Source organism: Oncorhynchus keta, chromosome 23 (genome assembly GCF_023373465.1).
Source record: "Oncorhynchus keta strain PuntledgeMale-10-30-2019 chromosome 23, Oket_V2, whole genome shotgun sequence".
NCBI classification, from domain to species: Eukaryota; Metazoa; Chordata; class Actinopteri; order Salmoniformes; family Salmonidae; genus Oncorhynchus; species Oncorhynchus keta.
The window spans coordinates 317,501-343,158 of record NC_068443.1 but is presented as its reverse complement, the minus strand read 5'-3'; the positions used below and the strand labels follow the sequence as shown (position 1 = coordinate 343,158).

Sequence of the window (25,658 nt, the reverse complement as noted above, 5' to 3'; positions counted from 1 at the left end):
TGTTGACAGGAACAGCTGTTAGGGTCATGTACTGTAGGTCTCGTTGTTGACAGCTGTTCGGGTCATGTACTGTAGGTCTGGTGGTTGACAGGAAGAGCTGTTAGGGTCATGTACTGTAGGTCTGGTTGTTGACAGGAAGAGCTGTTAGGGTCATGTACTGTAGGTCTGGTGGTTGACAGGAAGAGCTGTTCGGGTCATGTACTGTAGGTCTGGTGGTTGACAGGAAGAGCTGTTCGGGTCATGTACTGTAGGTCTGGTTGTTGACAGGAAGAGCTGTTAGGGTCATGTACTGTAGGTCTGGTGGTTGACAGGAAGAGCTGTTCGGGTCATGTACTGTAGGTCTGGTGGTTGACAGGAAGAGCTGTTCGGGTCATGTACTGTAGGTCTGGTGGTTGACAGGAACAGCTGTTAGGGTCATGTACTGTAGGTCTGGTGGTTGACAGGAACAGCTGTTCGGGTCATGTACTGTAGGTCTGGTGGTTGACAGGAACAGCTGTTAGGGTCATGTACTGTAGGTCTGGTGGTTGACAGGAACAGCTGTTAGGGTCATGTACTGTAGGTCTGGTGGTTGACAGGAAGAGCTGTTCGGGTCATGTACTGTAGGTCTGGTGGTTGACAGGAACAGCTGTTAGGGTCATGTACTGTAGGTCTGGTTGTTGACAGGAAGAGCTGTTCGGGTCATGTACTGTAGGTCTGGTTGTTGACAGGAAGAGCTGTTAGGGTCATGTACTGTAGGTCTGGTGGTTGACAGGAACAGCTGTTCGGGTCATGTACTGTAGGTCTGGTTGTTGACAGGAAGAGCTGTTAGGGTCATGTACTGTAGGTCTGGTGGTTGACAGCGAATACAGCCCATCAGCATTAAGTCCGGTTGATCATTGACATGGATGCTCTGTGCTTCAGAATGAGTAATGCCTACATGATGATCATTATGATAATGACACAAATAAAACGCTTCAGGAAAAGGGACATTTCTTTGGATCTGGAGTTTTCCTTCCGACTATAGAAACAAAACATCCCTTGATAAAGACCTTTATGAAGGGGACAGGAGTTTTTCCTTCCGACTATAGAAACAAAACATCCCTTGATAAAGACCTTTATGAAGGGGACAGGAGTTTTTCCTTCCGACTATAGAAACAAAACATCACATCACCTCACCTGCACAGAGCTGTGACCTCAACCCCATTGAAAACCTTTTGGATTAATTGGAACGCCGACTGCAAGCCAGGCCTAATCGCCCAACATCACTAATGCTCTTGTGGCTGAATGGAAGTAAGTCCCTGCAGCAATGTTCCAACATCTAGTGGAAAGCCAGAAGCGTAGAGGCTGTTATAGCAGAAATGTTACAACATCTAGTGGAAAGCCTTCCCAGAAGAGTGGAGGCTGTTATAGCAGAAATGTTCCAACATCTAGTGGAAAGCCTTCCCAGAAGAGTGGAGGCTGTTATAGCAGCAATGTTCCAACATCTAGTGGAAAGCCAGAAGAGTGGATGGAGGCTGTTATAGCAGCAATGTTCCAACATCTAGTGGAAAGTCTTCCCAGAAGAGTGGAGGCTGTTATAGCAGAAATGTTCCAACATCTAGTGGAAAGCCTTCCCAGAAGAGTGGAGGCTGTTATAGCAGCAATGTTCCAACATCTAGTGGAAAGCCTTCCCAGAAGAGTGGAGGCTGTTATAGCAGCAATGTTCCAACATCTAGTGAAAAGTCTTCCCAGAAGAGTGGAGGCTGTTATAGCAGCAATGTTACAACATCTAGTGGAAAGCCTTCCCAGAAGAGTGGAGGCTGTTATAGCAGAAATGTTCCAACATCTAGTGGAAAGCCTTCCCAGAAGAGTGGAGGCTGTTATAGCAGCAATGTTCCAACATCTAGTGGAAAGTCTTCCCAGAAGAGTGGAGGCTGTTATAGCAGAAATGTTCCAACATCTAGTGGAAAGCCTTCCCAGAAGAGTGGAGGCTGTTATAGCAGCAATGTTCCAACATCTAGTGGAAAGTCTTCCCAGAAGAGTGGAGGCTGTTATAGCAGCAATGTTCCAACATCTAGTGGAAAGCCTTCCCCAGAAGAGTGGAGGCTGTTATAGCAGCAATGTTCCAACATCTAGTGGAAAGCCTTCCCAGAAGAGTGGAGGCTGTTATAGCAGCAATGTTCCAACATCTAGTGGAAAGCCTTCCCAGAAGAGTGGAGGCTGTTATAGCAGCAATGTTCCAACATCTAGTGAAAAGTCTTCCCAGAAGAGTGGAGGCTGTTATAGCAGCAATGTTCCGACATCTAGTGGAAAGCCAGAAGAGTGGATGGAGGCTGTTATAGCAGCAATGTTCCAACATCTAGTGAAAAGTCTTCCCAGAAGAGTGGAGGCTGTTATAGCAGCAATGTTCCGACATCTAGTGGAAAGCCAGAAGAGTGGATGGAGGCTGTTATAGCAGCAATGTTCCAACATCTAGTGGAAAGTCTTCCCAGAAGAGTGGAGGCTGTTATAGCAGAAATGTTCCAACATCTAGTGGAAAGCCTTCCCAGAAGAGTGGAGGCTGTTATAGCAGCAATGTTCCAACATCTAGTGGAAAGCCTTCCCAGAAGAGTGGAGGCTGTTATAGCAGCAATGTTCCAACATCTAGTGGAAAGTCTTCCCAGAAGAGTGGAGGCTGTTATAGCAGCAATGTTCCAACATCTAGTGGAAAGCCTTCCCAGAAGAGTGGAGGCTGTTATAGCAGCAATGTTCCAACATCTAGTGGAAAGCCTTCCCAGAAGAGTGGAGGCTGTTATAGCAGCAATGTTCCAACATCTAGTGGAAAGTCTTCCCAGAAGAGTGGAGGCTGTTATAGCAGCAATGTTCCAACATCTAGTGGAAAGCCTTCCCCAGAAGAGTGGAGGCTGTTATAGCAGCAATGTTCCAACATCTAGTGGAAAGTCTTCCCAGAAGAGTGGATGGAGGCTGTTATAGCAGCAATGTTCCAACATCTAGTGGAAAGCCTTCCCCAGAAGAGTGGAGGCTGTTATAGCAGCAATGTTCCAACATCTAGTGGAAAGCCTTCCCAGAAGAGTGGAGGCTGTTATAGCAGCAAAGGGGAGACGAACTGCAAATGAAGGCCCATAATTTTGGAATGAGATGTTCGAAGAGCAGGTGTCCACACACTTCTGGTCCTGTAGTGTAAACAGAGACCACAGCCCACCTGTAGGTACAACCCTAAAACATCAGATACACCTGTGACTGGTGTTATCCCACCCAGTAAAACCTCAGATACACCTGTACACATCAGATACACCTGTACACGTCAGATACACCTGTGACTGGTGTTATCCCACCCAGTAAAACCTCAGATACACCTGTACACCTCAGATACACCTGTACACGTCAGATACACCTGTGACTGGTGTTATCCCACCCAGTAAAACCTCAGATACACCTGTACACCTCAGATACACCTGTGACTGGTGTTATCCACGTCAGATACACCTGTGACTGGTGTTATCCCACCCAGTAAAACCTCAGATACACCTGTACACGTCAGATACACCTGTGACTGGTGTTATCCCACCCAGTAAAACCTCAGATACACCTGTACACCTCAGATACACCTGTGACTGGTGTTATCCCACCCAGTAAAACCTCAGATACACCTGTACACCTCAGATACACCTGTAACTGGTGTTATCCCACCCAGTAAAACCTCAGATACACCTGTACACCTCAGATACACCTGTGACTGGTGTTATCCCACCCAGTAAAACCTCAGATACACCACCTGTAACTGGTGTTATCCCACCCAGTAAAACCTCAGATACACCTGTGACTGGTGTTATCCCACCCAGTAAAACCTCAGATACACCTGTACACGTCAGATACACCTGTGACTGGTGTTATCCCACCCAGTAAAACCTCAGATACACCTGTGACTGGTGTTATCCCACCCAGTAAAACCTCAGATACACCTGTGACTGGTGTTATCCCACCCAGTAAAACCTCAGATACACCTGTACACGTCAGATACACCTGTGACTGGTGTTATCCCACCCAGTAAAACCTCAGATACACCTGTACACCTCAGATACACCTGTACACCTCAGATACACCTGTGACTGGTGTTATCCCACCCAGTAAAACCTCAGATACACCTGTAACTGGTGTTATCCCATCCAGTAAAACCTCAGATACACCTGTGACTGGTGTTATCCCACCCAGTAAAACCTCAGATACACCTGTACACCTCAGATACACCTGTGACTGGTGTTATCCCACACAGTAAAACCTCAGATACACCTGTAACTGGTGTTATCCCATCCAGTAAAACCTCAGATACACCTGTAACTGGTGTTATCCCAGTAAAACCTCAGATACACCTGTAACCTCAGATACACCTGTGACTGGTGTTATCCCACCCAGTAAAACCTCAAAACCTCAGATACACCTGTGACTGGTGTTATCCCACCCAGTAAAGTCAGAACACCTGTCACGTCAGATACACCTGTGACTGGTGTTATCCCATAAAACCAATAAAACCTCAGATACACCTGTACACCTCAGATACACCTGTGACTGGTGTTATCCCACCCAGTAAAACCTCAGATACACCTGTAAACCTCAGATACACCTGTGACTGGTGTTATCCCACCCAGTAAAACCTCAGATACACCTGTACACGTCAGATACACCTGTGACTGGTGTTATCCCACCCAGTAAAACCTCAGATACACCTGTGACTGGTGTTATCCCATCCAGTAAAACCTCAGATACACCTGTACACGTCAGATACACCTGTGACTGGTGTTATCCCACCCAGTAAAACCTCAGATACACCTGTACACGTCAGATACACCTGTGACTGGTGTTATCCCACCCAGTAAAACCTCAGATACACCTGTGACTGGTGTTATCCCATCCAGTAAAACCTCAGATACACCTGTAACTGGTGTTATCCCATCCCACCCAGTAAAACCTCAGATACACCTGTACACCTCAGATACACCTGTGACTGGTGTTATCCCACCCAGTAAAACCTCAGATACCTGTACACGTCAGATACACTGTTACAGTAAACATCAGATACACCTGTAACTGGTGTTATCCCAGTAAAACCCTGTAAAACCTCAGATACACCTGTGACTGGTGTTATCCCACCCAGTAAAACCTCAGATACACCTGTAACTGGTGTTATCCCATCCAGTAAAACCTCAGATACACCTGTGACTGGTGTTATCCCACCCAGTAAAACCTCAGATACACCTGTGACTGGTGTTATCCCACCTCAGATACAGTAAAACCTCAGATACACCTGTGACTGGTGTTATCCCATCCAATAAAACCTCAGATACACCTGTACACATCAGATACACCTGTGACTGGTGTTATCCCACCCAGTAAAACCTCAGATACACCTGTGACTGGTGTTATCCCACCCAGTAAAACCTCAGATACACCTGTGACTGGTGTTATCCCACCCAGTAAAACCTCAGATACACCTGTACACGTCAGATACACCTGTGACTGGTGTTATCCCACCCAGTAAAACCTCAGATACACCTGTGACTGGTGTTATCCCACCCAGTAAAACCTCAGATACACCTGTAACTGGTGTTATCCCATCCAGTAAAACCTCAGATACACCTGTGACTGGTGTTATCCCACCCAGTAAAACATCAGGTACACCTGTACACCTCAGATACACCTGTGACTGGTGTTATCCCACACAGTAAAACCTCAGATACACCTGTAACTGGTGTTATCCCATCCAGTAAAACCTCAGATACACCTGTACACCTCAGATACACCTGTGACTGGTGTTATCCCACCCAGTAAAACCTCAGATACACCTGTGACTGGTGTTATCCCACCCAGTAAAACCTCAGATACACCTGTACACGTCAGATACACCTGTGACTGGTGTTATCCCACACAGTAAAACCTCAGATACACCTGTGACTGGTGTTATCCCACCCAGTAAAACCTCAGATACACCTGTGACTGGTGTTATCCCACCCAGTAAAACCTCAGATACACCTGTGACTGGTGTTATCCCACCCAGTAAAACCTCAGATACACCTGTACATGTCAGATACACCTGTGACTGGTGTTATCCCATCCAGTAAAACCTCAGATACACCTGTACACGTCAGATACACCTGCAAGACCTGAAAATAGTTGTCTAGCAATGATCCACAAACAATTTGATCGAGTTTGAAGAATTTTGAAAAGAATAATGAGCAAATGTCACACAATCCAGGTGTGGAAAGCTCTTAGAGACTCACCCAGAAAGACTCAACAGCTCTTAGAGACTCACCCAGAAAGACTCAACAGCTCTTAGAGACTCACCCAGAAAGACTCAACAGCTCTTAGAGACTCACCCAGAAAGACTCAACAGCTCTTAGAGACTCACCCAGAAAGACTCAACAGCTCTTAGAGACTCACCCAGAAAGACTCAACAGCTCTTAGAGACTCACCCAGAAAGACTCAACAGCTCTTAGAGACTCACCCAGAAAGACTCAACAGCTCTTAGAGACTCACCCAGAAAGACTCAACAGCTCTTAGAGACTCACCCAGAAAGGCTCAACAGCTCTTAGAGACTCACCCAGAAAGACTCAACAGCTCTTAGAGACTCACCCAGAAAGACTCAACAGCTCTTAGAGACTCACCCAGAAAGACTCAACAGCTCTTAGAGACTCACCCAGAAAGACTCAACAGCTCTTAGAGACTCACCCAGAAAGACTCAACAGCTCTTAGAGACTCACCCAGAAAGACTCAACAGCTCTTAGAGACTCACCCAGAAAGACTCAACAGCTCTTAGAGACTCACCCAGAAAGGCTCAACAGCTCTTAGAGACTCACCCAGAAAGGCTCAACAGCTCTTAGAGACTCACCCAGAAAGGCTCAACAGCTCTTAGAGACTCACCCAGAAAGACTCAACAGCTCTTAGAGACTCACCCAGAAAGACTCAACAGCTCTTAGAGACTCACCCAGAAAGGCTCAACAGCTCTTAGAGACTCACCCAGAAAGACTCAACAGCTCTTAGAGACTCACCCAGAAAGGCTCAACAGCTCTTAGAGACTCACCCAGAAAGACTCAACAGCTCTTAGAGACTCACCCAGAAAGACTCAACAGCTCTTAGAGACTCACCCAGAAAGGCTCAACAGCTCTTAGAGACTCACCCAGAAAGACTCAACAGCTCTTAGAGACCCACCCAGAAAGACTCAACAGCTCTTAGAGACTCACCCAGAAAGACTCAACAGCTCTTAGAGACTCACCCAGAAAGACTCAACAGCTCTTAGAGACTCACCCAGAAAGACTCAACAGCTCTTAGAGACTCACCCAGAGAAAGACTCAACAGCTCTTAGAGACTCACCCAGAAAGGCTCAACAGCTCTTAGAGACTCACCCAGAAAGGCTCAACAGCTCTTAGAGAATCACCCAGAAAGGCTCAACAGCTCTTAGAGACTCACCCAGAAAGGCTCAACAGCTCTTAGAGACGCACCCAGAAAGACTCAACAGCTCTTAGAGACTCACCCAGAAAGGCTCAACAGCTCTTAGAGACTCACCCAGAAAGACTCAACAGCTCTTAGAGACTCACCCAGAAAGACTCAACAGCTCTTAGAGACTCACCCAGAAAGACTCAACAGCTCTTAGAGACTCACCCAGAAAGGCTCAACAGCTCTTAGAGACTCACCCAGAAAGACTCAACAGCTGTCATCGCTGCCAAAGGTGATTCTAACATGTATCGACTTATGGGAGTGAACACTTATACCAGAGTTACCTCCTGTAATCTAAAATACAATGTAAACTTATAGCACCAGTCAAAAGTTTGGACACACCTACTCATTCCAGGGGTATTCTGTATTTTTTAAACTATTTTCTACACTGTATGATAATAGTGAAGACATCAAAACTATGAAATAACACATATGAAATCGTGTAGTAAGTAAAAAAGTGTTAAATTAAAATATATTTTATGTTTTATATTTTTCAATGTGGCCGCCCTTTGCCTTGATGACAGCTTTGCAAACTCTTGGCATTCTCTCAACCAGGGTTGATGAAATGAATGAGATATTTCTGTATTTCATTTTCAATAAATTTGCTAAAAATAAAAATAAAACATGTTTTCACTTTGTCATTATGTGGTATTGTGTGTAGATGGGTGAGAGAAAAACAGATGATTAATCCATTTTGAATTCAGGCTGTAACACCAAAGAAATGTGGAATAAGTCAAGGTAGGTATTAAAACTACTTTCTAAAGGCACCGTACTTTTCGGGGAATTTTTAAAATACTTTGAATATTATTCAATTCCATGTTGGCTCTATGCCTGGAAATGCCATTGTCTGGAGCAAAGGATCCCAATTTCAAACTCTCCAAAAAAAAGTGTTTAAAATTCTAAAAACGGACAATAATAGATATTAGCTGAACAATGATCATATGTAGTTTCTTGCAATAGCCCCCTGTGACTTTAAAACTGTGATTCCTACAAGATGTGTCCGTTGATTTGGTCAACTCTGTTATATTTGTCTAAAATCCTAAATGAATCAGGAATGAGCAGGGCCACCTATACCCTTAAGGACCCCTTAAGGGGGAAAAGGGGGGAACCAACTTTTTTTAAATATTTGTTTTTATTTATTATTATTTTTTTTAATTTGATTAACAACAAATCAATACATAAAGCACATGAGGGAACACAAGCATACATAGATAACAAACAATAGACAATCGAGCTAGGGGCGGGGCTGGGGGCGGGGCTGGGGCTGGGGGCGGGGCTGGGGGGTACAATATCACATTACAATTACACAAGGACCTTAAGGGACATGCATATACTTACAATTCTAACAGTTTTTTGTTAGTACAGCATTTAACCGTCTTAAAATACAGTTCAATTTCTTTTTGTAGGTTACGAAAATGTGGCTTTCTGTTTGTAAATTTACATTTGTGTATATGAAATTTGGCCAAAAGAATAATGAAATTAATTACATAAAAATGATTCCGCTTATTTCTATTGTATGTAAAGAATCCAAACAGTACATCTCTCCACAATAGTGTAAAATCTTCATAAATGTGTTCAATTATAAACCTACTGATGTCTTGCCACAGTTTTCTTACATGCATACAATGCCAAAAAAGATGCACAACTGTTTCTGGGTGGTCATTACAAAAGGAGCAATTTGACTTGATGTTTTCCTTAAACTTCTTCATATAGTGGTTGGCAGGATAATATTTATGAATCATTTTAAAGGAAACTTCCTTAATTTTGTTAACAAGTAGGTATGTTTGTGGCAACATCCAAACTTTTTTCCAACAGATATTATCAATAAATCCATTCCAATAAGGCATGACATAAGGTATACATAAGGTATACAACATCCTGCTGAAACAAGGATCGTATCGCTCTGTTGTTGAATGGACCAAAAGAGAAACAAAAGAGCTACTTCAAGGTCTCAGAGCGAGTGACGTCACCGATTGAAACGCTATGCACCACCGCTAACTCGCTAGCCATTTCACATCGGTTACATAAAGCCTAATGTTTACTTTATAATTATTTTATGTTCTAAATCGTGCCAAAATGCTGACGTGCTAAAATGCTAACAAATTTCATCGTGCTACAAAACAAAGCAAAAAGAAGTTTGGAGATTTGTATTACATATTTGAATAATCTAATATTAGAATTAAACAATTAAGGCCTTTTAACACTTGTTGGACAATTTGCATGCCTTTTGGGTGTGGGTCTGACGTAGTTGAAATAAATCCAGATCGTTGCATTTTATGGGGAAATTAGTACTAAATTAGGGGGTTATTCTTTTACATGGTGTGACAGCTGATACTTAGGTCTATCAAAATCAAGACAAATATTTGTGGAAAGAAATTTGAAATTGTCCCATCTTTTTAAGAATTATTGAGGTTTAAAACAGGACGTTTTTCTCTCAGCCTCATGTATAAGAAACCAGGTGGTTCGAGCCCTGAATGCTGATTGGCTGAAAGCCAATGTATATCAGACACAAAAAAAGAAATTTGTACTGTTCTAAATACTTTGGTAACCAGTTTATCATAGCAATAAGGCACCACGGGGGGTTTGTGGTATATGGCCACTATATTGCGGCTAAGGGGCAATATCCAGGTACTCTGTGTTGCGTCATGCTTATGAACAGCCCTTAGCAGTGGTATATTGGCCATATACCAAACCCCCTCGAGCCTTATTGCGTAGCCCTTTCCTGCAGTCAAATGACCAAATCACGGTCTTTTGACCTCATGGGTGGAATGATTAATTAAATATAGCATGAAGGGTGTGGGATTCTGGCCCTGCTCGGACCTTGCGCCGCGGCCACTAAACTGGCCTGGCATTTGTTTTTATCCGTCTAGAACAGTGGTCACCACCCGGTCGATCGCAATCGACTGGTCGGTCTCCAACGCATTCTAGTCGATCACCAAACATTTTAGTTTAAAAAACAACGATAAAGCCTCCTATTTGTACTATTGGTTTCGCGTTGTTGACGGCAGGTGCACTTGATTTAGCAGGCCAAGCGCAGGGAAGGTACAGTGTTCCCATTTTGAAGCATTTCACGAGTCTGAAGGTAGACTTCCGCCTCCGAGACAGGCCCAGAGAGCAAGTCAAGTGCATCATGTATCATACCGCTGGCCGGTGTTCCGATAAGCTTCCGTTGTTATTGTTATCGGATTGTGTCTTTGTTTAATATCGCTGAATATTTCACTTTCTCTGGTCATAGGAGTAACAACATGAATTAGTGCATGAGTCAGAAATAATGCAGTTCGACTTGGAGTTTCGCCACCAGCTGGAAGACTGAAGTGTGATCATATATCTACATTATCTAAAAGATCATTTCAAAATGGTCTGAGAAGAACAATTCAAGCATAGCCAATATGCAGTGATAATGTATTGGGCTTGTAGCCTGCTGCACAAAACTCATTGATAAAGAAGTGTTTTAATTGGTGAATGTTGCATAGGCTTCTTCATTTTTTTAAAGTCATGTTTTTTTTTTTTATGTCTGAGCGGTAGATCTCAGCTTGTATTTTACCTCAGAAATGGACCTTGACACAGAAAAGGTAGGAGACCACTGGTCTAGAACTACAAAAGTTGTTTAAAAAAAAACCTACCTCCGGTTGACTTAAATTGAACGTCTCAGCTATTTTCCCGTAGAGTTCTTTGACGTTATTAAATCCCTCGATCCTTCCCGTGGGGCTGCCGTGGGCGAGCTGAGTGTGGAACACTAGTTTGGGCCGCAGGTTGGCAGGTGGCGGTGGGAGCCCCGCTCCGTTTACGGTCGACTTCACGGAGCGCCCACCGGTGTGTCCACCGACCTCCTCATTCTCCACCAGGTTCGAGCTCTCCCTCGACTTGTTCTTCTTTCGTCTCAGTCCTAAAGGCATCGTGTGGCGGCGTCAATAAATCTGTTTCTGGTCTGTTGATAAATCCGGTCTTTACCTCGACTAAACTCGACTGACTATCCTTTATCCCCAGGTTCGACTTTATTCTCCGACAGTGAGTAAGTTGTCAACCCAACACCTGACTCGATCATTAAACACTAGGTAATATTCAACAGGTAGGTGACGACCGTGTGGCGCGGTGTCTTCCTTGTTCCACGGTCCACACACAGGCTGCTCCGCGGTGAACAATAGCGACTCTGTCTCAATATGCTGTGCGGGGGAAAAGAGGCTTGGTGGGGGCAGGAGTCCTGGCGGTGGGGCCATGAAGATATGCGCCATAGACCCCGTCTTCTTTACTCTAAACAACACACATCCAAAGGACACATTTTGTTACTAAGTGCTTATAACTGTTACAACTGCTGCGTGCAGTACCCTTGTTGAATGTGTTGATTTTAACTTCCCTCGCCCTATAAATATCTATTGTTTTATGAGCAAGTCCTTAAAATGAATCATGTCAATTCATCTGGTTTTGACCTTTTTGCCCGTCCACGACCATTCTCTGACCTTCCCCCATTGGATGAATAAACACTATAAGACTCCAACCACCTGCTTCCTGTGTCTGCATCTGGGTCTCGCCTTGATAGGGAATAGGGTGCACTATATAGGGTGCACAATATAGGGAATAGGGTGCACTATATAGGGAATAGGGTGCACTATATAGGGAATAGGGTGTACTATATAGGGTGCACTATATAGGGAATAGGGTGCACTATATAGGGATTAGGGTGCACTATATAGGGAATAGGGTGCACTATATAGGGAATAGGGTGCACTATATAATCAGTTAACCACACTTAGCTCCTATAAATCTGGCTGAGTGATGTGGTGTCTCCTGGGGGAACGGCTCGTCTCTGTCTTAGTTACACTGTTGATGTGTTAGTTACACTGTTGATGTGTTAGGAACACTGTTGATGTGTTAGGAACACTGTTGATGTGTTAGGAACACTGTTGATGTGTTAGGAACACTGTTGATGTGTTAGTTACACTGTTGATGTGTTAGGAACACTGTTGATGTGTTAGGAACACTGTTGATGTGTTAGGAACACTGTTGATGTGTTAGGAACACTGTTGATGTGTTAGTTACACTGTTGATGTGTTAGGAACACTGTTGATGTGTTAGTTACACTGTTGATGTGTTAGTTACACTGTTGATGTGTTAGGAACACTGTTGATGTGTTAGGAACACTGTTGGTGTGTTAGTTACACTGTTGATGTGTTAGGAACACTGTTGATGTGTTAGTTACACTGTTGATGTGTTAGGAACACTGTTGATGTGTTAGGAACACTGTTGATGTGTTAGTTACACTGTTGATGTGTTAGGAACACTGTTGATGTGTTAGGAACACTGTTGATGTGTTAGGAACACTGTTGATGTGTTAGTTACACTGTTGATGTGTTAGGAACACTGTTGATGTGTTAGTTACACTGTTGATGTGTTAGGAACACTGTTGATGTGTTAGTTACACTGTTGATGTGTTAGGAACACTGTTGATGTGTTAGGAACACTGTTGATGTGTTAGGAACACTGTTGATGTGTTAGGAACACTGTTGATGTGTTAGTTACACTGTTGATGTGTTAGTTACACTGTTGATGTGTTAGGAACACTGTTGATGTGTTAGGAACACTGTTGATGTGTTAGTTACACTGTTGATGTGTTAGGAACACTGTTGATGTGTTAGGAACACTGTTGATGTGTTAGGAACACTGTTGATGTGTTAGGAACACTGTTGATGTGTTAGTTACACTGTTGATGTGTTAGGAACACTGTTGATGTGTTAGTTACACTGTTGATGTGTTAGTTACACTGTTGATGTGTTAGGAACACTGTTGATGTGTTAGTTACACTGTTGATGTGTTAGGAACACTGTTGATGTGTTAGGAACACTGTTGATGTGTTAGGAACACTGTTGATGTGTTAGGAACACTGTTGATGTGTTAGTTACACTGTTGATGTGTTAGTTACACTGTTGATGTGTTAGGAACACTGTTGATGTGTTAGGAACACTGTTGATGTGTTAGGAACACTGTCGATGTGTTAGTTACACTGTTGGTGTGTTAGGAACACTGTTGATGTGTTAGTTACACTGTTGGTGTGTTAGGAACACTGTTGATGTGTTAGGAACACTGTTGATGTGTTAGTTACACTGTTGATGTGTTAGGAACACTGTCGATGTGTTAGTTACACTGTTAATGTGTTAGAACACTGTTGGTGTGTTAGTTACACTGTTGATGTGTTAGTTACACTGTTGATGTGTTAGTTACACTGTTGATGTGTTAGGAACACTGTCGATGTGTTAGTTACACTGTTAATGTGTTAGGAACACTGTTGGTGTGTTAGTTACACTGTTGATGTGTTAGTTACACTGTTGATGTGTTAGTTACACTGTTGATGTGTTAGTTACACTGTTGATGTGTTAGGAACACTGTTGATGTGTTAGTTACACTGTTGATGTGTTAGTTACACTGTTGATGTGTTAGTTACACTGTTGATGTGTTAGGAACACTGTTGATGTGTTAGGAACACTGTTGATGTGTTAGTTACACTGTTGATGTGTTAGGAACACTGTTGATGTGTTAGTTACACTGTTGATGTGTTAGGAACACTGTTGATGTGTTAGTTACACTGTTGATGTGTTAGGAACACTGTTGATGTGTTAGTTACACTGTTGATGTGTTAGTTACACTGTTGATGTGTTAGGAACACTGTTGATGTGTTAGGAACACTGTTGATGTGTTAGGAACACTGTTGATGTGTTAGTTACACTGTTGATGTGTTAGGAACACTGTTGATGTGTTAGGAACACTGTTGATGTGTTAGTTACACTGTTGATGTGTTAGGAACAGACAACCAGTCGTCGGTTACTGCAGCTGGACACACACACACACAGACAGACAGACATACACAGATATACACATACACATACAGACATACACACACAGACAGACACACACACACAGACATACACACACACACACACACAGACATACACACACAGACAGACAGACACACAGACAGACACGCACACAGACATACATACACACACAGACAGACACACAGACACACACACAGACATACACACACATACAGACATACACAGGCTGTATGCATTTCCTCATGACCTGTACTGGGCTGTGTTGACACTATATTATACTTCAGACAGTGTAGTTACAGAACCTGAAAATAAATATCATCAGAGTTTTGTGTTGAAATGATTGTGGCTCTTTCCGAGGTGTAAACGAGATTTCCAAATGTTTTATTTGTAAAGTACTGTATGCCTTTCAGAGTTACAAATGTTTATTATGAAAATATGTACAGTACTTTGTTTGAACTTTACATTTAATGTGAATCTCCCCCAGAACTATGGGGCCAGTATAAACCACGTCATTTACTTCGTGAACAAACCCCATCGGTCCTCAGATCTCTACATCCTTGTCTTGTGTTACATTATACAGTATATAATGAATGTTACATTCCGTGGCACACACTATGTCTAGTCCCAATCGGCACCCTATTCCCTATATATATAGTGCACTACTTTAGACCAGAGTCCTATGGGGCCCTATTCCCTATATAGTGCACTACTTTAGACCAGAGTCCTATGGGGCCCTATTCCCTATATAGTGCACTACTTTAGACCAGAGTCCTATGGGGCCCTATTCCCTACATAGTGCACTACTTTAGACCAGAGTCCTATGGAACCCTATTCCCTATATAGTGCACTACTTTAGACCAGAGTCCTATGGGGCCCTATTCCCTATATAGTGCACTACTTTAGACCAGAGTCCTATGGGGCCCTATTCCCTACATAGTGCACTACTTTAGACCAGAGTCCTATGGGGCCCTATTCCCTACATAGTGCACTATGAACAGAATAGGGTTCCATTTGGGACGCACCCCAAATCAAATGAGACATAACAGAAAGGAACATGGGGTGAATGTGGGAAGGACCCAAATAATCAAATGTTTACTGTCAAATATTAACACATTTACTTCCACGTATATCAACTTTGCCACATGCACTGTATTTAGACAAAACACCAAACAGATAAAAAATATTAATTGCACATTCTTTAGAAAGGGCCTCGATCTGTGAACAGTCATCATTGTCCTCATGTGTGAGGAGAGAGGAGGATGAGAGAGAGAGAGAAGAGAGAGAGGAGGAGAGAGAGAGGAGGATGAGAGAGAGGAGAGAGAGAGAGGAGGATGAGAGAGAGGGGAGAGGGAGAGGGAGAGGAGGATGAGAGAGGAGAGAGAGGAGGATGAGAGAGAGAGAGAAGAGAGAGGAGGTTGAATGAGAGAGAGATAGATCGATAGAGGAGGTTGAGAGAGAGAAAGATGAGAGTGAGGAGGTTGAAAGAGAGATGAGAGAGACATAAGGATGAGAGAGAGAGGAGAGAGATAGAGAAAGAGGAGAGAGAGGAGGTTGAAAGAGAGAGGAGAGAGACATAAGGATGAGAGAGAGAGGAGAGAGATGGAGAGAGAGGAAGTTGAAAGAGAGAGGAGAGAGCGAGGAGGATGAGAGAGAGAGAGAAAGAGAGAGTAGAGAGAGAGTAGTTTGGGAGAGAGAAAGAGGAGACAGAGGAGGTTTAAAGAGAGAGGAGAGAGAGAGAGAGAGAAGAAGAAGATGATGAGAGAGAGGTGAGGAGGAGAGACTTCTGTATGTGTAATGTTTACTGTTAATAAAGAGGAGAGAGAGGAGGTTGAGAGAGAGAAAGAGGAGACAGGAGGTTGAAAGAGAGAGGAGAGAGAGAGAGAGGGGAGTTTCAAAGAAAGAGGAGAGAGAGAGAGAGAGAGCGAGAGAGGAGCAAGAGGAGGATGAGAGAGAGAGGAGGATGAGGGAGAGAGGAGGATGAGAGAGAGGAGGTTGAGATGAGGATGAGAGAGAGAGAGGGTTGAAAGAGAGAGGAGAGAGAGGGTTAGAGGAGAGAGGAGTAAGCTGGCATCCTGATGTCATCACTTTCTATCCACCAGGTATGTGTCTGTCTGTTAGTCTGTGTGTCTCTGTGTTTCTCTGTCTCCCTGTGTGTGCCTGTCTGTCTGTGTGTGTCTGTCTCTCTCTCTCTCGCTCTCTGTCTCTCTGTGTCTGTCTCTCTCTTTCTCTCTCTCTCTCTCTGTCTCTCTGTGTCTGGCTCTCTCTCTCTCTCTCTGTCTCTCTGTGTCTGTCTCTCTGTGTATCTCTATCGCTGTGCGTCTCTGTCTCTCTGTGTGTCTCTGTCGCTGCGTGTCTCTGTCTCTCTCTGTGTGTCTGTCTGTCTGTGTGTGTCTGTCTCTCTGTGTCTGTCTCTCTCTCTCTGTCTCTCTGTGTATCTCTATCGCTATGTGTCTCTGTCTCTCTGTGTGTCTCTGTCGCTGCGTGTCTCTGTCTCTCGCTGTGTGTCTGTCTCTCTGTCGCGCCGTGTCTCGCCGTGTCTGTCTCTCTGTGTGTCTCTATCGCTGGGTGTCTTTGTCTCTCTATGTGTGTCTGTCTCTCTTTCTCTCCGTGTCTCTCTGTCTCTCCGTGTCTCTCTGTGTGTCTGTCTCTCTTTCTCTCTGTGTCTCTCTGTCTCTCCGTGTCTCTCTGTCTCTCCGTGTCTCTCTGTCTCTCCGTGTCTCTCTGTCTCTCCGTGTCTCTCCGGGTCTCTCTGTCTCTCCGTGTCTCTCTGTCTCTCCATGTCTCTCCGTGTCTCTCCATGTCTCTCCGTGTCTCTCTGTCTCTCCGTGTCTCTCTGTCTCTCCATGTCTCTCTGTCTCTCCGTGTCTCTCTGTCTCTCCGTGTCTCTCTGTCTCTCCGTGTCTCTCTGTCTCTCCGTGCCTCTCTGTCTCTCTGTCTCTCCATGTCTCTCCGTGTCTCTCTGTCTCTCCGTGCCTCTCTGTCTCTCTGTCTCTCCATGTCTCTCCGTGTCTCTCTGTCTCTCCGTGTCTCTCTGTCTCTCCGTGTCTCTCTGTCTCTCCGTGTCTCTCTGTCTCTCCGTGTCTCTCTGTCTCTCCGTGTCTCTCTGTCTCTCTGTCTCTCTGTCTCTCCGTGCCTCTCTGTCTCTCTGTCTCTCCATGTCTCTCCGTGTCTCTCTGTCTCTCTCTGTCTCTCTGTCTCTCCGTGTCTCTCTGTCTCTCCGTGTCTCTATGTGTGTCTGTCTCTCTTTCTCTCCGTGTCTCTCTTTCTCTCCGTGTCTCCGTGTCTCTCGGTGTGTCTGTTCTTCTAGGAAGCAGGTAAATGCCTCTTCAGGACATCCTTGGCGTTGCTGGGGAGACTCTCAGGAAAGTTCACGTCAAACTCCACCACCAGGTCACCTCTCTGCTCGGGGTTCTTGGGTAAGGGGAGGCCCTGTCCTGCTACAGTCTGTCTCATGCCTGGTTTTATCACATCCGTGATCTTCATGTTACACGTCTTCCCGTCTATCGTAGACACCGTCACCGAGCAACCACACAACGACTAGAAGAGGTAAAGGAGAGGGCACATAGTTAATGACATGTTGGCAGAGTGGACAACACACAGACAGAGACTCAGACACACACACACACACACACACACACACACACACACACACACACACACACACACACACACACACACACACACACACACACACACACACACACACACACACACACACACACACACACACACACACACACACAAACCACAAGATACTGTAACTAGATATTATAGCTATGATTGGTCTGTAATCGCCTCCAGATTTGTGGTTAGATTTCCTTGACAGATTGAACATGTGCTCTTCTGGTTTGGTGCTAAAATAGGACTTTTCCTTCAAGCAGAAACTATGCTCCATTACTGATAAACAAGGCTGTGATTTAACATCAAGCTATTTTCATTACATGAATAACAAGAGAAGAGGAGAGAGAGAGGAGAGGAGACGGAGAGAGAGGAGAGGAGACAGAGAGAGAGGAGAGGAGAGGAGAGGAGAGGAGGAAAGAGAGACAGAGAGAGAGGAGACAGAGAGAGACAGAGGAGAGGAGACAGAGAGAGGAGAGGAGACAGAGAGAGACAGAGAGGAGACAGAGAGAGACAGAGAGGAGACAGAGAGAGGAGAGGAGACAGAGAGAGACAGAGAGGAGACAGAGAGAGACAGAGAGAGAGAGGAGAGGAGGAGAGAGAGAGACAGAGAGAGAGAGGAGAGGAGGAGAGAGAGGAGAGGAGGAAAGAGAGAGAGAGAGAGAGAGAGGAGGAGAGAGAGGAGAGGAGGAAAGAGAGAGAGAGATAAAATGATGAGGAGAGAGAGAGGAGAGGAGGAGAGACTTCTGTATGTGTAATGTTTACTGTTAATTTTTATTGTTTATTTCACTTTTGTATATTATCTACCTCACTTGCTTTGGCAATGTTAACACGTTTCCCATGCCAATAAAGCCCCTTGAATTGAATTGAGAGAGAGAGAGAGAGAGAGAGAGAGAGAGAGAGAGAGAGAGAGAGAGAGAGAGAGAGAGACAGAGAGGAGGAGAGGAGAGGAGAGGAGAGAGAGAGAGAAGAAGAGGAGAGAGAGAGAAGAGGAGAGAGAGAGAGGAGAGGGGAGACAAGGAGACCGAGAGAGAGAGAGAATCTATACACACCCCATAATGACAAAGCAATGACAGATGTTTCGAAATTTTAGCAAATTTATAAAACAATAAAAATATCACATTTACACATTTACTTAGTACTTTGTTGAAGCACCTTTGGCAGCGATTACAGCATCAAGTCTTCTACGTGTGACAATACAAGTCAGTCGAGTTTGGCTGTGTGCTTAGAGTTGTTGTCATGTTGGAAGGTGAACCTTCGCCACAGTCTGAGGTCCTGAGCGCTCTGGAGCAGGTTTTCTTTAAGGATCTTTCCTCGATCCTGACTAGTCTCCCAGTTCCTGCCACTGAATTACATCCCCAGTGCATGATGCTGCCACCACCATGCTTCACCATAGGGATGGTGCCAGGTTTCTTCCAGACATGACGCTTGGCATTCAGGCCAAAGAGTTCGATCTCAGTTTTATCAGACCAGAGAATCTTGTCCTTTAGGTGCCTTTTGGCAAACTCCAAGTGGGTTCTCATGTGCCTTTTACTGAGGAGTGGCTTCCATCTGGCCACTCTACCATAAAGGCCTGATTGGTGGAGTGCTGCAGAGATGGTTGTCCTTCTGGAAGGTTCTCCCATCTCCACAGAGGAACTCTGGAGCTCTGTCAGAGTGACCATCAGGTTCTTGGTCACCTCCCTGACCAAGGCCCTTCTCCTCCGATTGGTCAGTTTGGCCTCGCGGCCAACTCTATGAAGAGTCTTGGTGGTCCCAAACTTCTTCCATTTCAGAATGATGGAGGCCACTGTGTTCTTGGGGACCTTCAATGCTGCAGAAATGTTTTGGGTACCCTTCCCCAGATCTGTGCCTCGACACAATCCTTTCTTGAACAAAAATGTATGTAACCTTTATTTAAATAAGCAAGTCAGTTAGGAAGAAATTCTTATTTGCAAATGTTTTATATTTTGTACTTAACCTTTATATATTTATTTTTCACTTTCATATACATTGTAGAATAATAGTGAAGACATCAAAACTATGAAATAACACATTTTTTGGTTACATCATGTAGTAACCAAAAAACTGTTAAACAAATCTAACTATATTTTACACTCACAATTCTTCCAATTAGCCACCCTTTGCCTTGATGACAGCTTTGCACACTCTTGGCATTCTCTCATCCAGCTTCACATATAATTATTTTATTGAAGGAGTTCCCACATATGCTGAGCACTTGTTGGCTGCTTTTCCTTCACTCTGCGGTCCAACTCATCCCAAACCATCTCAATTGGGTAAAAGGTTGGGTGATTGTGGACCATCTGATGCAGCACTCCATCACTCTCCTTCTTGGTCAAATAGCCCTTATACAGCCTCGAGGTGCAGTTAACTCTAATGAACTTATCCTCTGCAGCAGAGATAACTCTGGGTCTTCCTTTCCTGTGGCGGTCCTCATTAGATCCAGTTTCATCATAGCGTTTGATGGTTTTTGCGACTGCACCTGAAGAAACGTTCAAAGTTTTTGAAGTTTTCCGGATTGACTGACCTTCATGTCTTAAAGTAATGATGGACTGTCGTTTCTCTTTGCTTATTTGAGCTGTTCTTGCCATAATATGGACTTGGTCTTTTACCAAATAGGGCTATCTTCTGTATACCACCCCTACCTTGCCACAACACAACTGATTGGCTCAAATGCATTAAGAAGGAAAGAAACTCCACAAATGAACTTTTAAGAAGGCACACTTGTTAATTGAAATGCATTCCAGGTGACTACCTCATGAAGCTGGTTGAGAGAATGCCAAGAGTGTGCAAAGCTGTCATCAAGGCAAAGGGTGGCTACTTTGAAGAATCTCAAATGTAAAATATATTTTGATTTGTTTAACACTTTTCTGGTTACTACATGATTCCATAAGTGTTATTTCATAGTTTTGATGTCTTCACTATTATTCTACAATGTAGAAAATAGTAAAAATAAAGAATACCCCTGGAATGAGTAGGTGTGTCCAAACTTTTGACTGGTACTGTAAATACAGTTGTACAGCATCTAAACCAGCCAAATCAATATGTTATTCCACATTGAATCACTTTCTATTGGCAGTGTTTCCCCTTACTATTACTTTGAATAGGCGGCTAACCACGATCCGCCAAGCAAAAACCCATCTCACCTGTCGTAGACTAACTTTCACCGGGTACACGATGTCCGACCCCTCCCTTCTAAAGTGCATGTGGGGCTTGTCCTTGATGACGAACACGATATCAGCAGGGATGGTATTGGGCGACTCGTCTCCTTCTCTGGGGAACGTGATCTTGGTCCCCTCCTTCCACCCTCTCTTAATCTCTATGGTGAGAATCTTATCCTCCGTCCTCATGGTCCGTCCGTCAGGGTTCATCCTCTTCCTGCTGATCTTCATCCTCTTGGTGCAACCATGAAACACTTCCTCCAGCGATACCCGCAGCTCGTGATGGACGGCCGGGTCCTGCTTCCTCCTCTGCTGCCCGCCCAGCCCCACGTGGCGGTCCCGAGGGAACCCATTGAGGTTAAATGAGGTGAAGGAGCCGAACGGGTCGTTGCCGTCCACGTCCATGTCCTCGTCGTCTCCGCCCGGACCGCGCCCGTTAGCCTTGCGTCCGAAGAACATCTCGAAAGGGTTGGCACCGCCGAAGAAGGTGGCGAAGGTGGCATGGGGGTCTCCGTGGAATGTGTAGGAGGTGAAGTTGCTGCCCTGGTCATCTGGACCACTACTGGGACCTCCTTTGAGACCTGACAGGAAATGACACTGGAGTCAACAACCATTCAGATAATGCATTGCATTTAACATATTATCTACTGAGACCTGAGTGACAGCAGCTGGGAGACAATGACATCATTTGGATAATGCTGATAACCTACGTATAGATAGCTAATGATGATAACATTTGTATGTATAGACCATGCAGATAATGCTGAAAACATATGTATTGATAGATAATGCTGATATTCATTGATAGATAACACAGATAATGAATGCATTGATAGATAATGCTGTTAACATGTGTATTGATAGATAATGCTGATATTCATTGATAGATAACACAGATAATTAATGTATTGATAGATAATGCTGTTAACATGTGTATTGATAGATAATGCTGATATTCATTGATAGATAACACAGATAATTAATGTATTGATAGATAATGCTGTTAACATGTGTATTGATAGATAATGCTGATATTCATTGATAGATAACACAGATAATTAATGTATTGATAGATAATGCTTATGATTTATGTATCGATGGATAATGCTGATGACTTGTGTATCGATATATAATGCTAATATGTATGAATTTACAATGATAATCTGTGTATTGATAGACTATGCTGATAACAATAGATAATGCTAATATGTATGGATAGATCATGATGATAACCTATGCATTGATAGATAATACCGATAACAATAGATAATGCTAATATGTATGGATAGATCATGATGATAACCTATGCATTGATAGATAATACCGATAACAATAGATAATGCTAATATGTATGGATAGATCATGATGATAACCTATGCATTGATAGATAATACCGATAACAATAGATAATGCTAATATGTATGGATACATCATGATGATAACCTATGCATTGATAGATAATACCGATAACAATAGATAATGCTAATATGTATGGATACATCATGATGATAACCTATGCATTGATAGATAATACCGATAACAATAGATAATGCTATCTAGGTATTGATGGATAATTTTTGTATGTATTCACAGATAATGCTGATATGTATTGATAGATAACACAGATAATTAATGTATTGATAGATAATGCTGATATGTATTGATAGATAATGCTGATATGTATTGATAGATAATGCTGATATGTATTGATAGGCTCTTTTGAGACCTGAGTGACACTGGAGTCAGGAACCATTCAGATAATGCTAATAACTTGCTGTACTATAGGCTACTAGACCTGGGTCACGTACATACATGGTCCTTCTGTGGCTCAGTTGGTAGAGCATGGCGCTTGTAACATACATGTAGGCTACATCAACTACTTTGACACCAACGCTTCACTTGAGTTTGCCCGGCTGCCTACAATGGGACCAATGGTATAGTCCTAGTCAATGGGACCAATGGTATAGTCCTAGTCAATGGGACCAATGGTATAGTCCTAGTCAATGGGACCAATGGTATAGTCCTAGTCAATGGGACCAATGGTATAGTCCTAGTCAATGGGACCAATGGTATAGTCCTAGTCAATGGGACCAATGGTATAGTCCTAGTCAATGGGACCAATAGTATAGTCCTAGTCAATGGGACCAATGGTATAGTCCTAGTCAATGGGACCAATGGTATAGTCCTAGTCAATGGGACCAATGGTATAGTCCTAGTCAATGGGACCAATGGTATAGTCCTAGTCAATGGGACCAATAGTATAGTCCTAGTCAATGGGACCAATAGTATAGTCCTAGTCAATGGGACCAATGGTATAGTCCTAGTCAATGGGACCAATGGTATAGTCCTAGTCAATGGGACCAATGGTATAGTCCTAGTCAATGGGACCAATGGTATAGTCCTAGTCAATGGGACCAATGGTATAGTCCTAGTCAATGGGACCAATGGTATAGTCCTAGTCAATGGGACCAATGGTATAGTCCTAGTCAATGGGACCAATGGTTTCGTCCTAGTCAATGGGACCAATGGTATAGTCCTAGTCAATGGGACCAATGGTATAGTCCTAGTCAATGGGACCAATGGTATAGTCCTAGTCAATGGGACCAATGGTATAGTCCTAGTCAATGGGACCAATGGTATAGTTCTAGTCAATGGAGCCAATGGTATAGTCCTAGTCAATGGGACCAATGGTATAGTCCTAGTCAATGGGACCAATGGTATAGTCCTAGTCAATGGGACCAATGGTATAGTCCTATTCAATGGGACCAATAGTATAGTCCTAGTCAATGGGACCAATAGTATAGTCCTAGTCAATGGGACCAATGGTATAGTCCTAGTCAATGGGACCAATAGTATAGTTCTAGTCAATGGGACCAATGGTATAGTCCTAGTCAATGGGACCAATGGTTTCGTCCTAGTCAATGGGACCAATGGTATAGTCCTAGTCAATGGGACCAATAGTATAGTCCTAGTCAATGGGACCAATGGTTTCGTCCTAGTCAATGGGACCAATGGTATAGTCCTAGTCAATGGGACCAATGGTTTCGTCCTAGTCAATGGGACCAATGGTATAGTCTTAGTTAATGTGCTGGAATATTTGCCATGCACAGTATTTGATCCAGGTATATACTGTACATAGTATTTGATCCAGGTATATACTGTACATAGTATTTGATCCAGGTATATACTGTACATAGTATTTGATCCAGGTATATACTGTACATAGTATTTGATCCAGGTATATACTGTACATAGTATTTGATCCAGGTATATACTGTACATAGTATTTGATCCAGGTATATACTGTACATAGTATTTGATCCAGGTATATACTGTACATAGTATTTGATCCAGGTATATACTGTACATAGTATTTGATCCAGGTATATACTGTACATAGTATTTGATCCAGGTATATACTGTACATAGTAATTGATCCAGGTATATACTGTACATAGTATTTGATCCAGGTATATACTGTACATAGTATTTGATCCAGGTCTATACTGTACATAGTATTTGATCCAGGTATATACTGTACATAGTATTTGATCCAGGTATATACTGGGCTGCAAAACAGCTCTATACTGACATGTTCAACTGTAATTGACAGTAATAATAATACAATCTGACAATATATTTGGAAATAATTACTGTTATATATTTCTGACCAACCACGAGCAATGTCTGCATATTATGGGCAGACTGATACGCTACTCCGACAAGAAGGGAAATAGCAGCATATTGGTTTATTATAATAAATGTTACAAATCAATTAAATGAGAGTGAAATGCTGTTGCCTTCTCTAACCAGTGTGGTTAAAATGTCGGTCTGTATTGGATAATGGCCAATAATATTCCACGCACCTTTTGATGTGTGCGCTCAATGACCGGGTGGGTGAAATGACAACCAGAAGAAGACAACAATGAAATGTGGGATGTCATATTATCCTACCTTCCTCTCCATACTGATCATATATCTCCCTTTTCTTCGGATCACTGAGGACTTCATATGCCTCGGCGATCTCCTTAAATTTCTCCTCGGCGTTGGCCGCCTTGTTTTTGTCCGGGTGCCATTTCAGAGCCTGTTTTCTGTACGCCTTTTTGATATCCTCGTCGGCCGCTCCTTTCACTATCCCCAGGATTTTATAATAATCTTTCCCCATAGTTTCCCCGAAGCGGCCCTGCGCTGGAGAGAAGAGAACCCGCTGGTGTTTGACGGACGCTGCCTGTCAGTCAATCCGCTATGAAAATATATCCAGGGGACAGAGACCCCTCTGATATGGCGGCAAGTGGAAAACTTAACCGCTGCTCTCTCTGCAACTCTCAGTCAGGCAGTTGAACAGTGAACAGCTACAGATAGATTAAGTAGCCTAGCTACGTTTAGAGTGATTACTCAGAGCTGTGGACCCCGTGATATTTATCCACATCCCGATATAGACACACTTTAAACAGCCGTGGGTCCCCTCCTCTTGCGTCCGACCCCACCGGTATGCTTTCTCTGCTCGCTGGAATCCAGGGGCTCTTTCTAGAACTTAAATGCTGCCGTAGCACGCCATTTCCCATATTCGACTCTTTTTTTTGGGATTCATCTGTTGAGGTACAAA

General features: G+C 43.5%; 3 protein-coding genes across 3 annotated transcripts in view; all 3 read right to left on the bottom strand.

Annotated features, from left to right (window-relative positions):
- LOC127910850 (PDZ domain-containing protein GIPC1-like) overlaps positions 1 to 11,927 on the bottom strand; it is a 50,399-nt gene extending 38,472 nt beyond the window's left edge. Inside the window, exon 1 of the mRNA XM_052475873.1 lies at positions 11,070 to 11,927. Within this exon, the coding sequence (XP_052331833.1) occupies positions 11,070 to 11,342 (273 nt within the window). The 5' untranslated portion in view covers positions 11,343 to 11,927. The remainder of the gene's footprint in view (positions 1 to 11,069) is intronic.
- A 2,706-nt stretch (positions 11,928 to 14,633) lies between these two features.
- Positions 14,634 to 17,549, bottom strand: LOC127910849 (zinc finger CCCH domain-containing protein 13-like). The gene is made up of 2 exons (XM_052475872.1): positions 17,407 to 17,549; positions 14,634 to 17,246 (listed from the first exon to the last, which is right to left on the bottom strand). Exons 1-2 carry the CDS (start codon positions 17,428 to 17,430, stop codon positions 16,362 to 16,364), a joined length of 909 nt encoding a protein of 302 aa, XP_052331832.1. The 5' UTR covers positions 17,431 to 17,549; the 3' UTR covers positions 14,634 to 16,361.
- A 15-nt stretch (positions 17,550 to 17,564) lies between these two features.
- Positions 17,565 to 25,630, bottom strand: dnajb4 (DnaJ heat shock protein family (Hsp40) member B4). The gene is made up of 3 exons (XM_052475871.1): positions 25,007 to 25,630; positions 21,038 to 21,633; positions 17,565 to 17,810 (listed from the first exon to the last, which is right to left on the bottom strand). The coding sequence occupies exons 1-3, from the start codon at positions 25,215 to 25,217 to the stop codon at positions 17,577 to 17,579; spliced, it is 1,041 nt and encodes a 346-aa protein (XP_052331831.1). The 5' UTR covers positions 25,218 to 25,630; the 3' UTR covers positions 17,565 to 17,576.
- Positions 25,631 to 25,658: the final 28 nt, after the last annotated feature.

Coding starts and splice junctions, on each gene's coding strand:
- dnajb4 (XM_052475871.1), bottom strand. CDS start 25,217: ATGGGGAAAGATTATTATAAAATCCTGGGGATAGTGAAAGGAGCGGCC. Junction 21,634..25,006: donor TGATCAGTATGGAGAGGAAG/GTAGGATAATAT, acceptor ATTTCCTGTCAG/GTCTCAAAGGAGGTCCCAGT. Junction 17,811..21,037: donor TGAAAGTTAGTCTACGACAG/GTGAGATGGGTT, acceptor TACCTCTTCTAG/TCGTTGTGTGGTTGCTCGGT.
- LOC127910849 (XM_052475872.1), bottom strand. CDS start 17,430: ATGGAGAGACAGAGAGACAGAGAG. Junction 17,247..17,406: donor AGAGACAGAGAGACAGAGAG/GCACGGAGAGAC, acceptor AGAGACAGAGAG/GCACGGAGAGACAGAGAGAC.